The following is a 14,747-nucleotide window of genomic DNA, read 5'->3' as shown; positions in this document are numbered from 1 at the left end:
AAAACTGACCCTGAACCCTAAAAATACCCCTTTACCCAAAAACTGAAAACTGACCCTGAACCCTAAAAATACCCCTTTACCCAAAAACTGAAAACTGACCCTGAACCCTAAAAATGCCCCTTTACCCAAAAACTGAAAACTGACCCTAAACCCTAAAAATACCCCTTAAAAAACCCAAACATATAAAATTTAAAATATAATTATATACTTACCAATACTTACGTTGTAATGGTATGCGTTGTAAAGGTACCTGCGTTGTAAAAACATGCGTTGTAAATACATGCGTTGTAATAGTTTTTGCGTTGTAAAAGTTTTGTTGTAATGGTAGTGCGTTGTAAAAGTTGCGTTGTAATGGTTGTTTCCCGCTGAGGCAGAATGCACTCCAACCCAGTGACCTTGGAAGTTAATCAGATCGAAAATCGATGTGCTAAGATTGCTTGATTAAGGCAGGTCCACTAGAGTCAGGAAGACTTTCGGGGAATCCTGCCTTAATCAAAATAAGTAAAATGTAACATCCTCTTAATGGCCTCGTTGTGCCACATCTTGTCACTAAGGCTAGAGAGATCAAGGTGAAAGGGCAGAAAAATGTATTTGCTACCTTCACACAAGACGAATGAGACCTTAGCAGCTCTTCCCCAATGCTAGAAGAGATGAGAGGAGGTTGCCCAGATAACCTCTCATCTTTCCTACAGGTGCAGGAGGCAGAAGGAACATGGATGTTTTGTCTGTGTGTCACACGTGAACTGTTTTCAATATGTTGTAAGAGCATATAGAGGCAAAGACACTGTGCAAACTAGAAGAGATGACAGGAATTTATTTGCTCAACATGCAGCTTGCCCCTTTCTTACGCAGGGAGTGAAGGGAAATGGCTCCTTTACATGCCGCTCTCATACTGTTGTCAAAACCTCACAAGAGTGTGTATAGTCACATGCACTGTACCTACAAAGGTCTTACCACAGTTTAATGCATCTTCTATGAAAGGCCACTCCCAGAATGGGATCTGGGGTCCCTCTGCACTGCCGGCATGTGTCACCTGGTGTTCCGGATCAGATGGATTCATGAGACCTGGAGGCACAGAACTTATCCCGAAACATCAGCATAATTGTGTGAATGTTGAGGGATTTTTGTGAAAGAGTAAAGGCCTTTAATGCCTCTGTGTCCAGGATTGCTCCCCATAAAATGGATGCTTTGCGTGGGGCTCAGGTGTTATTTTGACTTGTTGATAATGAATCCCAATAGCTCAGGAGTGTAGCCGACATCTAGGGGTGGTCCACAACTGACCCAGGTGACCTTGCTTTCAACCCTTTGCATGCTCGGGACGGCCTGCAGCCGCCATGCGTCACGGTGGGCATGTGCGGAAGACGGCAGAGGGCCGTCCGAATCCCACCCACTATTCAAATCGCCCGCACAGCGTGAAAATGTGCGCTGCATGCAAGGGTTAAGCAGCCAGTTGTTGTGTATGGGAATACATGTACTCTGAACTGCAAAGGTAGGCAGCGACAACCGCCATCACTTTTGAGAATTCTAGAAAGGGCCAAAGTAAGGCTGAAGGAGAGCACTGCAAATTGAAAGTGATCTTGACCCACCTTGAACCGTAGCTTATGGCAGTTGTACAGTAGGCTGGGTATATGGAAACATGCATCCTGAAAGTCCATGGACATCATTCAATCTCCTGGTATTAGGGTAAAGCAATATGGGCCAGCATCAGACTTTTGATTGTGCCCTTGCGGCTAAAGGCTTTCAATGGGCAAAGGTATAGAATATGTCTGAGGTCTGTCCTTTGTGACAGTAAATAGTAGGAGCAGCATCCTGTGCCTTCCTCCGAATCTGGTATGCGCTCAAAGGTGCCCTTTGAAAGCAATAGACTGTCTGAAATGCATTCTAGTTCGGGAGGAAAATGTGGTGTGACAGAAATAAATAGTGTTGCATAGCCATCTTGGATGATATGCAACACCCAGCTATTCAAGGTGATGATTTCCAGTCGGGAAGCAGATTTTGGACACTGTTTTCTACTGGCACACAGTGGGTTGCAGAGGGCAAATAAAGTTGCTTTGAAGCCACAGCAAAAGGGGAGGATGAGTTAGAGGAATGCTTTCCCTGCTGAATCACAAGACGTCTGTGAGAGGCACACCCATGCCCTCAAAATGAGTGAGTTGCCTGCTGTGCAATGGGCTGTGAGGGTTGATATTGCTGATAAGGTAACTCATTGGAGGAGTAGCCACTGAACTTGAGGGGAAATTATTATGCTGACATGCATAGGCTAACTGGCAGATGCATCAAGCAAAATACCTCCCGGTAAATTAGCGAATCGGTAAAACAGGCCGATACCAAACGCTAAACCTGAAGCACAAGTTACTACTTGTGTAACGATATATATGTAAGAGACATTAGTTAGTGATAGATTCCTTACCTTAGAATATCCCCAGGCGTCAGACTGGATCCGGAAATTTTTTGCGTAGCAGTACCTTTGCGCATCGGTAGGTGTCGTCTGCGGCTCCGCGTCCGTCGTCGGCATCGTGGGCGCCGTGATGACGTCACCGGAGTACTCAGATGCCGCCTCCGCGTGCTGACGTCAGTTCTTAGACACAGCTTTTCCGCACCAAAGACGCAGAGCCATGTTAAAAACCAACACTGGTGCCATTGAAACTAGGGCCCTGAAAGGGGATGACCGTAACCCTAGATATCGGTTCGCAGAACGGGGAGGATGGGTGGGTCTGTAAGGAATCTTAACTAACTAATGTCTCTTACAGATATATCGTTACACAAGTAGTAACTTGTCATCTGAAAGAGACACGTTAGTGATAGATTCCTTACCTTAGAATAGATACCCCAGCAATACCAACCCCGGTGGTGGGTCTGCGAACCAATGATCTCACCAGAAAGTCCTGGAGGACGGAACGGCCAAAGAAGCCATCCCTCTGGACTTGGCTGTCCAGGCAGTAGTGTCTCGCAAACGTGTGCAGCGAGGCCCACGTAGCTGCCTGACAAATGTCCTGCAAGGGCACTCCACGGACTAAGGCAGTCGTAGTCGCCGTGGCCCGAGTGGAATGAGCCCTCAGCCCAACAGGGGGTTCCTTCTTAGCCAAGGAGTAACACGCCTGGATGCACAAGATGTTCCACCGAGAGATGGTCCTTTTGTGCACCGCCCGCCCCTTCTTAGCGCCCACGTAACCAACAAAGAGTTGGTCATCCACCCGGAACTGGCGTGTGTGATCCAAGTAGAATGAAAGCGCATGTTTTAGGTCTAGACGGTGGAGCCGCTCTTCCTCTTTAGAGGGATGCAGTGGCGGAAAGAAGGTGGGCAAGGGTATAGACTGCCCGATATGGAAGGCCGTGACAACCTTGGGCAGGAAAGATGGCTTAGTACGCAACACAACCTTGTCCGGATGGACAGAAAGGAAAGGGGGTGTACATGAAAGAGCCTGGAGCTCACTCACTCTCCTGGCAGAGGTGATGGCAACCAGGAAAGCAGTCTTCAGAGTAAGAAGGCAGAGAGGACAGTTGTGGAGTGGCTCAAAGGGAGCGCACATCAGAAACGTAAGAACAAGGTTCAAGTCCCACTGAGGCATCACAAACGGAACAGAAGGGAACATGTGTGTGATGCCCTTCAGAAAGCGAGTTACAATAGGGGACTTGAACAAAGAAGGTTGATCAGGCAGCCTTAGAAAGGCTGAAAGGGCAGAAAGGTAGCCCTTGATAGTGCCCAGAGCAGAGCCCTGCTGGGCAAGAGAAAGAAGGAAGAGAAGAACCTCAAAAAGAGGGGCAGAAAGTGGATCCACAGCCTTTGCTGTGCACCATGCCACAAATGTGTTCGACCTGCAGGTGTATACCGATTTTGTGGAGGGACGCCTGGCTGCCAGAATGACATTACAGACTTCAGGAGGCAAGTCAAATGGCCTCAACTGTCGCCGCTCAATCTCCAAGCATGGAGGTGGAGACTGGACAGGTTCGGGTGGAGGACCGTCCCCTGCTGCTGCGACAGAAGGTCCTCCTGAAGAGGCAGACGAACCGGGGGATCGACTGACATACTGAGTAGCTCTGGATACCAGTACCTTCGTGCCCAGTCCGGAGCCACAAGGATGACTTGGGCCCGGTCGCGCTTGATCTTCTTCAGCACTCTGGGCAGAAGTGGTATAGGCGGAAAGGCGAACAATAGACCGCAACTCCACTCGTGACGAAAAGCGTCTCCGAGCGAGTGCCGCCTTGGAAATTCCAACGCGCAGAACTGATGACATTGCGCGTTCTCTTCGGTGGCGAATAGATCTAACCAAGGCTCTCTCCACTGCTAAAAGAGGCCTTGCACCAGGTCCAAGATCAGACGCCATTCGTGATCCATCATGCACCGACAGCTGAGTTCGTCCGCCCTGGCGTTCATAGAACCTGCCAGGTGTTGAACCACCAGGGTCACGCCCTGATGTTCCAGCAACTGCCAGAGGCGCCCTGTTTGTTGCAGTACCTCATGGCGGTGGTGTTGTCCGTGAACACCTGCACTACACTCCCCCAAACAGAGGGGAGAAATGCCTTCAGTGCTAGACGAATCGCCCGCAGCTCCAAAAGGTTGATATGGAGCCGGGACTCCGCCGGAGACCAGAGGCCTCTGATCTCCGCCTCTCCCATGTGGCCTCCCCAGCCCTGGAGGGACGCGTCTGTCACAACTACGTGCTCCGGTTGGGGAAGGGAGAGGGATCTGCCGCTGACCCAATCGCGGTCCGTGAGCCACCACTGCAGCTGTCTCGCAGTGCCCTCCGAGATCAGGACATGGTCGGATAGGTTGCCCTGATGCTTGACCCACTGAAACTTCAGGTCCCACTGCAGAGCCCGCATCCGCCACCGGGCGTGATGCACCAGAAGGATGCAGGAGGCCATCAGCCCCAGAAGCCGCAGCGTCAACCTGACCGAGACCCGGGACAAAGGCTGAAAGAGTGGAACCAGAGCCTGAATGTCCCGAACCCGCTGTTCGGGAGGATAAACCCAAAACTGCGCCGAGTCGAGAACCGCTCCAATGATGAGGAGCTTCTGAGAGGGGCATAGGTGTGACTTCGGCACATTGATGGAAAACCCCAGCAGGTGCCGGAGGTCTGCCGTCGTCTGGAGGTGGCTGACGACTGTTTGGGGCGAGCCCGCCTTCAACAACCAGTCGTCGAGGTAGGGAAAGACTGAGACCCCTAACCGGCGCAGATGAGCTGCGACCACCGCCATCACCTTCGTGAACACCCGTGGGGCTCTGGTAGGGCCGAAGGGGAGCATGGTAAACTGAAAGTGCTCGTGGCCTACCGTGAACCCAAGGTAACGCCGGTGGGCCGGCAGGACGGGAATGTGGAAATAATCGTCCTGCAAGTCCAACGCTACCATCCAGTCTCCTGGGTCCAGGGCAGCTAAGACCTGAGCCAGTGTCAGCATTTTGAACTTCTCCTTTCGGAGGAAGCCGTTGACGTTCCGTAGGTCCAAGATAGGGCGTAGGCCCCCTTTGCCCTTCTTGGGTACCAGAAAGTAGTGGGAGTAGCAACCACACCCTACTTCTGGCCCAGGAACGTGCTCGATGGCCCCCTTGGCAAAGAGGGCCGTAACTTCCTCCTGCAGTAGTCGCCTCGAAGGGGAGGGAGTGGCCCCTTCGGACGATTTGCAGCACCCACCTGTCCGAAGTGACAGTGCGCCAGTGGAAGAGGTGATGGCAAACCCTGCCCCCCACTGGCGTCACATGGGTCTGAAAGCACGGACTAGGAGGGTTTGAGGCGGATGCTGCGGGGGAAGGTGTGGACTGACCTCGCCGTTGTCCCTGACCGCCTCCACGGCGGTTTCCACGGCCGCCACCGCGTTGGATGTTAGTCTGCGGTGCATGGCTGGCAGCACGTGTGGGAGCGCCACTTCCTTGGCCGCGAAAGGAGAGAAAGGCACCCGTTTGCTGGCGCGGGGCAGAGAGGCCCAAGGACCTGGCCGTAGCCTTGGAGTCCTTAAAGCGCTCAAGCGCATGGTCTGCCTTGTCGCCAAAAAGGCGACAGCCATCAAACGGCATGTCCATGAGAGTATTCTGGACATCAGCCGAGAAGTTGGCGGACCTCAACCAGGCGTGGCGACGAATTGCCACCGTCGTTGCCATCGCTCTGCCCAGTCAGTCGGTGGTATCCAGCCCACACCGGATAGAATATCGTGCTGCATCCCGGCCTTCCACAAGGGCCTGGCCGAGTTTAGCCCGTACCTCCAACGGGCATTCTGGCAGCACTCCCGCGACCGTGTCCCACAGAGAGTGGGTGTAGCGGCCCAAGAGGCATGCGGTGTTGGCAGACCGCAGTCCCAGACTCAGGGAGGAGAATATCTTCTTGCCGTACTGCTCATACCTCTAGGATTCCCTGTCAGGCGGAGCTGTCGGGAATGCGGACTGGAAATTTGAAGCCTGGATGACCAGGCTCTCGGGGGAGGGGTGAGGTGGGTGGACAGGAAACATGGGTTGCCCGGGGCCGGACGGTGGCGTCTGGCCACGTTCCTATCTACAGGCGAACCTGTAGCGGGCCTGGACCAAGTGCCCAAAAGAACGTCAGTCAAGGCCTCATTAAACGGCAGCAGAGGCTCAGCTGAGCTTGACTGCGGTTTAAGGACCTCAGTGAGGAGGTTAGTCCTCACGGCGGCGACGGGGAGTTCAAGGCACAAGGCCTTGGCCGCCCGTGTTAGCACCACACTGTAGGCTGACCCCTCTTCCGTAGCCACGGTAGGAGGTGAGACAAAACCAGTGTCTGGCGAAGTGTCCAGACCACTGTCATCCCCAAGTCCATCTGTCCAGTCCTCCTGGGACTGACACTCCCGTGTCAGAGGGTCCTCAGACCCCTCCCAATTCTCCTCATCACCCATCTCCTGGTACTCAGGGGTGTCAAATGATGGGGCCGGTTCGTTGAAGTAGAACTCTCCAAACGGCGTCGAGAGCGGCGCCGGAACCGGATCGAGGGAGGCATCGGGGACGGCGCCGCCCGAAGACGGCGCCGGAGGTGACACCTGAGGGACCGGCGCTGGTGAGGTTGTTAGGTCAACCGGCGACGACCCGGATCCAGAAGCGGATCCAGAGGGGCCCTGCTGCAATCGGGCTGAAGTACCGGACGGCATCGGGCCCGAAGCCCCCGACCCGCTAGGGCCCCCAGACGGATCCGCTGGGCCCAAAGGCGCCGCGGAGCCCATCGGAGGAGTGAGAGACCTCATGGCCATGAGGAAACGTTCGATCTCCTCCGGCGTCGCGTGGGCGGTGTCACACGAACCCCAGGCAGTGTCACGCGAGCGTCGGGGGGAGTCGGAAGAGCGATGACGTCTCTTCGACTTCTTGTGCCTACCTGACGACTTCGACCCTGAGGAGCGATGTCGACTCCCGGAGCAATGGTGGCTCTGCTCCCGCGACCGGTCCCTCGACCTCCATCCGGACCGGGACCTCTTACGGCGCGGGGCCGACTGCCGGAGCTCGAGTCGCTTGCGGACCGCTTCCGCCTAGCTTTCGAAGTCAGGGCCCGGCAGTCGGAGCAGGTCTTGTCGTCGTGATCGACACCGAGACAGTGGAGACACCGACGGTGAGGGTCCGTGACCGACATCAGTCGGTCGCAATCCTCACAAGGCTTGAAACCTGGCATCCCTACCGGCACCGTTCGGACTCGAAGACTCGAAAGAACGATCAAAAAGGATCAAAAAAGTATTAGTCAAAAAATGACTGAGGTACCACTTTTTCCGGATCTGCGCTGCTGGCGCGGAAAAAAGAAGAACTGACGTCAGCACGCGGAGGCGGCGTCTAAGTACTCCGACGACGTCATCACGGCACCCACGATGGACGCGGAGCCGCAGACGATGCCTACCGAAGCGCAAGGGTACTGCTAGGCAAAAAATTTCTGGATCCAGTCTGACGCCTGGGGATATTGTAAGGTAAGGAATCTATCACTAACGTGTCTCTTTCAGATAATGCAATGCATCAACCCCATATCCTAAAAAAATAAAAATTACCGAATCGCAAATTAGCCAATCGGTAATACCGAGAAAGAAATCAGCCTCCGGAAATACTGAATCGCTATTGAAGAATCTTAACGAAATGCATCAAAACTCACAAATACCGAAAATGCCCAAAATCGCTATTTTGCATGAGCAAAATAAGGGGAATCACAAACTGGAGGTAAAGTTATTGGAAGGAAGAAAAAAAATAAAACACAGGTGCAGACAATCAGAAACCCTTTAAATATGCCTCTGGAGACCCTGTATGTCTACCAAAATGGCTGCCCCCTACGTGCTTGCTAGGAGGAGGAGAATCAACGCTCTTGCACAGCGCAGGAGGATGATCCAGGACAGGGTCTTCAGGGTGCGCATCACATTGCTGGGCCAGACAGAGGAACTGATCTACGACAAGTACAGATTGAACCAGGCTAAGATCATGCGCCTCATTGCTGAGCTGGAACCACTACTGCAGCACCAGACCCGTAGGACCAACGCCATCGCAGCCCATGTCCAGGTCCTATGCAGCCTGCACCTGCTGGCGTCTGGAAGCTTCCAGGGGGTAATAGCAGAAGCTGGAGGCGTGTCGCAAAGCGCACTGTCATGCTTCTTCCACAAATTCCTAGATGCCATGCAGACATTGATACATCGCCACATCACCTTCCCCACAACCCCACAGCAGTTGAACCGCAACAAACGGGAGTTCTACCAGGTGGCAAAAATACCCCATGTGATAGGATGTGTTGACTGCACGCATGTCCCCATCTGTCCTCTCTCACCCAATGAATACATCTTCCGCAACCGGAAGTCATATCATTCAATCAACGTGCAGGTCGTGTGCAATGCCAAGCACATCATAACGGACATCGTAGCCCAATTCCCCGGAAGCACATACGTCGCATACATATTCCATCTCAGTAGCATCCACAGGCGTCTGATCAACGGTGAATTAGGAGAGGGACACCTACTAGGTACATACTAATGCCTCATTATTAACTCCATCCTCACATGTATAATTGCATTCATGCTGCTAACCCTTTGCTCTCACCCTGCAGGTGACAGCGCCTACGCCTTGCGTGAGTATCTCCTCACTCCCTACCTCAACCCAGCAACACCTCAGGAGCAGCGCTACAACACAGCACACATCAGCACCAGGAATGTGGTGGAGCGAACCTTTGGCATCCTCAAGAGTCGCTTCCGGATACTACACAAGACAGGATGTGCCTTGCAGTATGACCCAGTGACCTGCTGCCGGATCATAGCGGTCTGTGCCATGCTGCACAACATTGCCACAAGAAGGGGGATACCAATAGAGGTGGAAGGAGAGGACGGCTTACGTGCACAGCAACCCCCCCCAACACCAACAGGCACACGTGCCTAACACAGCAGAAGGCCAAAGGAGGCGGACATACATCACACGGCATCACTTCGGAGACAGGTAAGAATGAGCCATCACAACATGATCTTGTTTGCAAATGTTTAATGCTCATGAGCAGCTGTCAGGTGCAGATAAATGAGACGCTAACATGACGCAGATTAAAAAAAATAGTGGGATGCATGTCCGTTGTCATTACGGGTGTATCATGAGGCAGTATAGTTGGCCCATGGTTACGTCACCATGGCCAGGGAGCCAATGGAACATGGCTATTTGCGCTTGCCACGTACCCCCAGCCTCCTGTCTCGTGACTCCTCCACATCGCCGCGATGTGTGTCAGTGGCTGTGGCGCTGCGCGCACTGCGCATCCTCTCGCTGGCCTCCGGCACAGAGATGCTGCTCACGCTTGAAGCAGCCTCACTCCCCTCCCAAACTGCTGGCACTGAAAGTCCCAGACAGCAGATGCTCCACTGCAGTGGTCACTCTTTCTAAGGACTTAGCCACATCTCCACAATAATGCCTCAAGTCGACCTGCAGGGACACAGACCTGCGTGAAAGCACAGCTGTGCTGTTGCACAGCTTAGTGATGGCCCTAATGGAGGCATTGGAACGGAGCATGTTCTGCCGAAGCCGCCGGCGCTCGCTCTGTTGGCCTGCAATGACAGCACGTGTGAGTTCCTGCAGGCACTGTTTAATGTCTCTGTTGCCCTCAGCAACGGCTGTGGTCATCTCACACACAGCGTCAGTCATGGTGCAAATTTTGTTTGACAATTTGGAAATGTAAATGCTAATAGTACCCTTGTGTCTCCCCTGCAGGCGCTGGACATGCAGCATCCGTGTCTCAACCACTCCGTACCCGTCTGTTGGATCCTCAGATCTCTCTGCAGCTCTACCCAGGGGCCTTGCCCGCTGTCGGAATCGCACACGTGCTGGTGTTTGGGCTGTCGGAGTACCGATTCGGTATTTGCTAATCTTTATTTTGGAGTCTCGCAGTTGTGGTTTCAGATTTATTTAGCGATTTTTACCGATTCTGTATTTAATACCGAAGCTGTTGATGCATTGCGGTATGCGAGTCCTTATTACCGATTCCTTATTTTTCGCTAATAAGGACTTGTATTACCGATTTTTGATGCATATGCCCATAAGTGATTTAGCCGTGGTGCATCTGTCTTTGAATCGCTCCAGTGTCAAATCAGCCTTCTCCAAGAATAGCCTGGAGCCATCAAAGGCATATCCATTAAGGACAAGTTTTTGTCACAGAAAAAGCAGTAGGTCTCATCCAGGCATGTTCTCTTAGCACGACACAGGAGCCAATAGCTCTGCAGCATACTAAGTTGTGTCCAGGCCAGTACAGAGCACGTACTTCGCAGGCTCCTGGCCATCAAGAATAGTCAGGGCTAATGATGCCCAGAGAGTCTGGGGCTACTCGCAAAATATCATAGTAACATCCTATAATTCTTGTGTGTACCGGCCCAGCAAGCAAACTGAGTTGACAGGACTAAGTGTTAGACCGTCTGAAGGGAACAGTCCCTTTCCAGAGGCATCAGTTATTTTTGACTCACTATCAGGGGCATTGAAAGGAAAGTGGCCCGTGGCCGAAGGATTTCAGTCGGCACATTTGATTTTGTCTCAATCTAGTGGCTCTACTGCCCTCAAACCATCATTACAAATTAAATACTTTACTCAATAGTCAACCCAGGTGGAAAATTCAGCTCTGTTTCAGGGGCTGTATCTAGCCAACTGGCATTCTGCAAGTCTAGGTATTGTGCATCATCGGTGTAGTGAGGGGAAAGAAATTCTGTCCCCTCTCTCATCATGATCAGTGCAAGAGGGACAGAGGGTGCCTGTTGTGCTTGGTCAAAGTCAGAGCAAAAGGGTGATTGTTCTTTTTTTAATTCATAGTGTGACATCATTGGTCAATATCAGGCTAATGCTGCAAGGGGTCCGAGACTGGAGCTGGGACTGGATCTTCTATCAGCACTGGTGGAGCCAGTGTAGACAGTGGTACAGAAGGGACTGGTGTGGACCTAGGTACGCGTGTAGAGGGCTTTATCAGAGTCAGCAAAGGCCCAGTACTGGACCCAGAGAGGACATCCAGCACTGGGGATAGACCCATCTGCAAAACTCCGACTGGAGACCTCTTGAACTCTTTAGGGTTTGAAGGCGCACTAGAGGGAGCTAGTTGTGTGCTGAAAATCTGCAACCTCTTAGATGGCCTCAATCTGTTGGCAGGTCTATGATGGGCTAGGGAACTCTGAGCACACTAAGACAAGCTGTGGAACCAGTTAAATTTTTGGGGACTTTGAAAGGATGAGACCCTTACTATATAGTGCCCTTGTGTCTTCTCACTGGACTAGCTTTCTATCAATAAACTGAGATCCGATACATAAGATTACTTTTGGCAGGTAAGCAGGGAATTTCCTTTGACAAATTCTGTCAGTCAGTCTAAGATTGCCGGCTGGGTGTTACCGATATGCCACTTTACTACTGGGTGGCCCATATGATCACCATCAATACCTGGGTCCTGGGGAGCAACGTGACCCAAGCCACCAATGCACACACCCACCTATATGGGTCCTAACCCATGACCACCCTTCCAAAATCACAAAAGTCACTATCACAGCTTGGCAAGAGCCTCTAAAGCATGCTCAGTGGCACAGACAATGAGCACAAGATACTTCACTCTGACCGGGAGAGTAGTTTCCAGAAGTCTTGAGACTAAAGGGATTTAGGAGGTGGTGTAACATTTGGATTTTGAACTTGAGGAACGTGTGGATAGAGAATTACGTGAAGTCCTTTAAAGATCTTAAAACAGAGTTTAAAATGATAAAATGTACAATTCGTCTGTGTCCTTCAATTAAGATATGATATAGAAAAATTAATAACAGTTGACAGAACTTCAATCCCAATAATTAAACCTGATGTTAGACATGCTGTGAAGGGTCAGCATATCACATATCTATTGCTCCCTTGTAATTAACGCACCAGACCCCATACAACTCTCCATTTTAGCTAGGGAAATTGTCTAAGCTGAATTGACAACAGTGATTGGATAGAAGCTAGGATGGCACCACATGCATGGCAGTATCATTCCAGCTTATGCTAAAACAGATAAAATATCTGGGAAACATTAGCACGCCCCAAAAGATAATGAAAGACGGGAAGCGGAACACCCCCATCATGCACATAGTGCCATTATGCTATTAGCACATTCCTACATGCCACATGGGACTAATCAATAATCCAGCCATACTGGGGTTGAATGCAACACTATGTGATAGTGGTGAGACAAACTATTGAACTCACATCGAAAATCGCACTACTGAGGATAAATGAGGATTTTGGGGGTACCAGAAGTAGTCATAACCTGATAGGATAATTTATTTACTACCAAAAAGGGACACTGCAAAGACATTGATAGTCGAAGGCCCCCCTCAATGCAGTAGTGGGTGAGGGGAGTGGAACACTGTTCATTACTAGCACAAACATGCGAAGATTTGGAGTGACTAGAGGGACTACTCACAAAAAGACAACAAGTAGGCGCTGATTTACCGACAAGAACTTAAATTTAAAGTAAAAAAAATAGTTGTCAGAAGCATATCAAAAAGTCATCACACTAGGTGTTATGCCTGGAATTCTAAATTCAAGTTCAATAAAGAAGGAAAAAAGCACAGATCATTTTGATAACAAGTGTACCTTTTCTCAGCATCAAGGTTTGACTGGCGTAGGAAACTGAGACTTGTCTGGGCCAGATCTAAAAGAATCATCAGCTGGCACTCTGAAAAAACAAAGCATTTAATTTTTTATGAGGAGCACAAATTATTTTCATAGAAAACTCAGGCTGCAATGAGCTGAAAATAGAACACATATTAACTAAACAATTTTAAAATGAGAATGCTAGCTATGAAACTGCATTTTGATAACATATTGCAACTAGAGATAACTTGTAATTGCTTGTTACAACAAACATTTCTAATAAGCATATACTCGCTACATCACCTTTCTCTGCCACACTTTCCTAACAGCATGAGCAAAAAATTTGAGGTGGTCAATATCGTGTATTATTTTTGTGTAAAAAGTATGCAAATTTATAGGAAATTTTATAAAATCCATTGGCAGTAACTTGTGTGAATAGTTGCAAGAGATACCAGCATTCAACCGGCATGAGGAGAAAATGGCTCCAGCAATATGCATTCTGCTCAAACCAGTCTCTCACAGACAAAAATGACACAAAATTAAGATATTTTAATATGTGCTGGAGTGCAATCTTCTGCCTTAGGGTTGATTATTCACATGGCTCTCGTTGAGGACTCCACAATCTTCATAATGCACAAATTGCTTCAAAACAAAAATGTTACTTATCTTTGCTAACGCACTTTCTGGTGGATACTCTATTTAATCGCAGATTCCTCACCTTGTGAATACCCCCATGTACAAGATTGGATCCAGAGATTTTCCTCAGCAATTCCACTATGTGTTGCTATTCTGTGGTGTGGTACCACATCAGGTTCGTCCCACCCCAGATGTGAAGTCGGGACCCAACATAGCCAGCACATCTGCCTGTGGACATCAGTTTCTTATCTCTGTCCGCACCATTGGACGTTGAGCAGCTGGAAATCAGACTATACGACTGTGCTGATCTATAGATTGGAATACTATTAAAATGGAGTAGATGAGGATAGTATACACCAGAAAGAGCATTACTGAAGGCAAGTAGCTGTTTTTTCTGATTACTACTTCTAACTGAAGATTCCTCACCCTGTGAATAGCTATCAAAGTAGTACCACCCAGGTGGTGGGTCTCTGGAGTTGCACAGACCAAGAAATCCTGTAGGACTGAATGGGAAAAATGCCCCCCTGCAAGACTTGGCTATCCAGGAAGTAGTGCTTCATGAACGTGTGACTGACGCCAATGTAGCTGCCTGACAGATGTCCAAGACTGGTCACCATGCACCAGAACAGTGATAGCAGCCTTTGAACTGAAGTAATGAGTGTGAAGACCTTCTGGAGATTGTTTCTCGGCTGCACATAGCAGATAGTAATGGATAAGAAAATCCATCTGGGGATGGTTTTTTTCTGCACAGCATTAACCTTTTTCATCCCAGAGAAACACACATAGAGCTGATCATCTACCTAAAGTGTAATTGATGTTAAAGTTCAGGACTCTCAAGTCGATGAAGTATTTCTTCCTCTTTAGTTGGATGAGGTGGGGTGAAGAAAGCTGGGAGTGGCATAGACTGCCCATTTTGAAAGGATGCTGTTTTTGTTGTAAGTACTGGCTTATCTGTGAAGAAGGTGGCACACGGCAGATTGACAGCACTTGTAGCTCACTCACAGGGCAAGCTGAAGGGATTGCTGAGGAAAATGGCCTTTATCATGAGGCGGCGGAGAGAACAGCTGTGCATTGGTTCATGCACATGGCC

The 14,747-nt window shown here is 50.2% G+C and overlaps 1 protein-coding gene across 1 annotated transcript in view; it reads right to left on the bottom strand.

The window, feature by feature from the left end:
* CFAP46 (cilia and flagella associated protein 46) overlaps nucleotides 1–14,747 on the bottom strand; it is a 1,487,057-nt gene that overhangs the window by 61,835 nt on the left and 1,410,475 nt on the right. The window contains exon 58 of the mRNA XM_078643461.1: nucleotides 13,022–13,103. Coding sequence (XP_078499587.1) covers nucleotides 13,022–13,103 — 82 coding nt within the window. The remainder of the gene's footprint in view (nucleotides 1–13,021; nucleotides 13,104–14,747) is intronic.

Source organism: Lissotriton helveticus, chromosome 5_1 (assembly GCF_964261635.1).
Source record: "Lissotriton helveticus chromosome 5_1, aLisHel1.1, whole genome shotgun sequence".
In the NCBI taxonomy this organism is placed as follows: domain Eukaryota; kingdom Metazoa; phylum Chordata; class Amphibia; order Caudata; family Salamandridae; genus Lissotriton; species Lissotriton helveticus.
The sequence above is the reverse complement of the archived record's forward strand: the minus strand, read 5'-3'. Positions and strand labels throughout refer to the sequence as shown.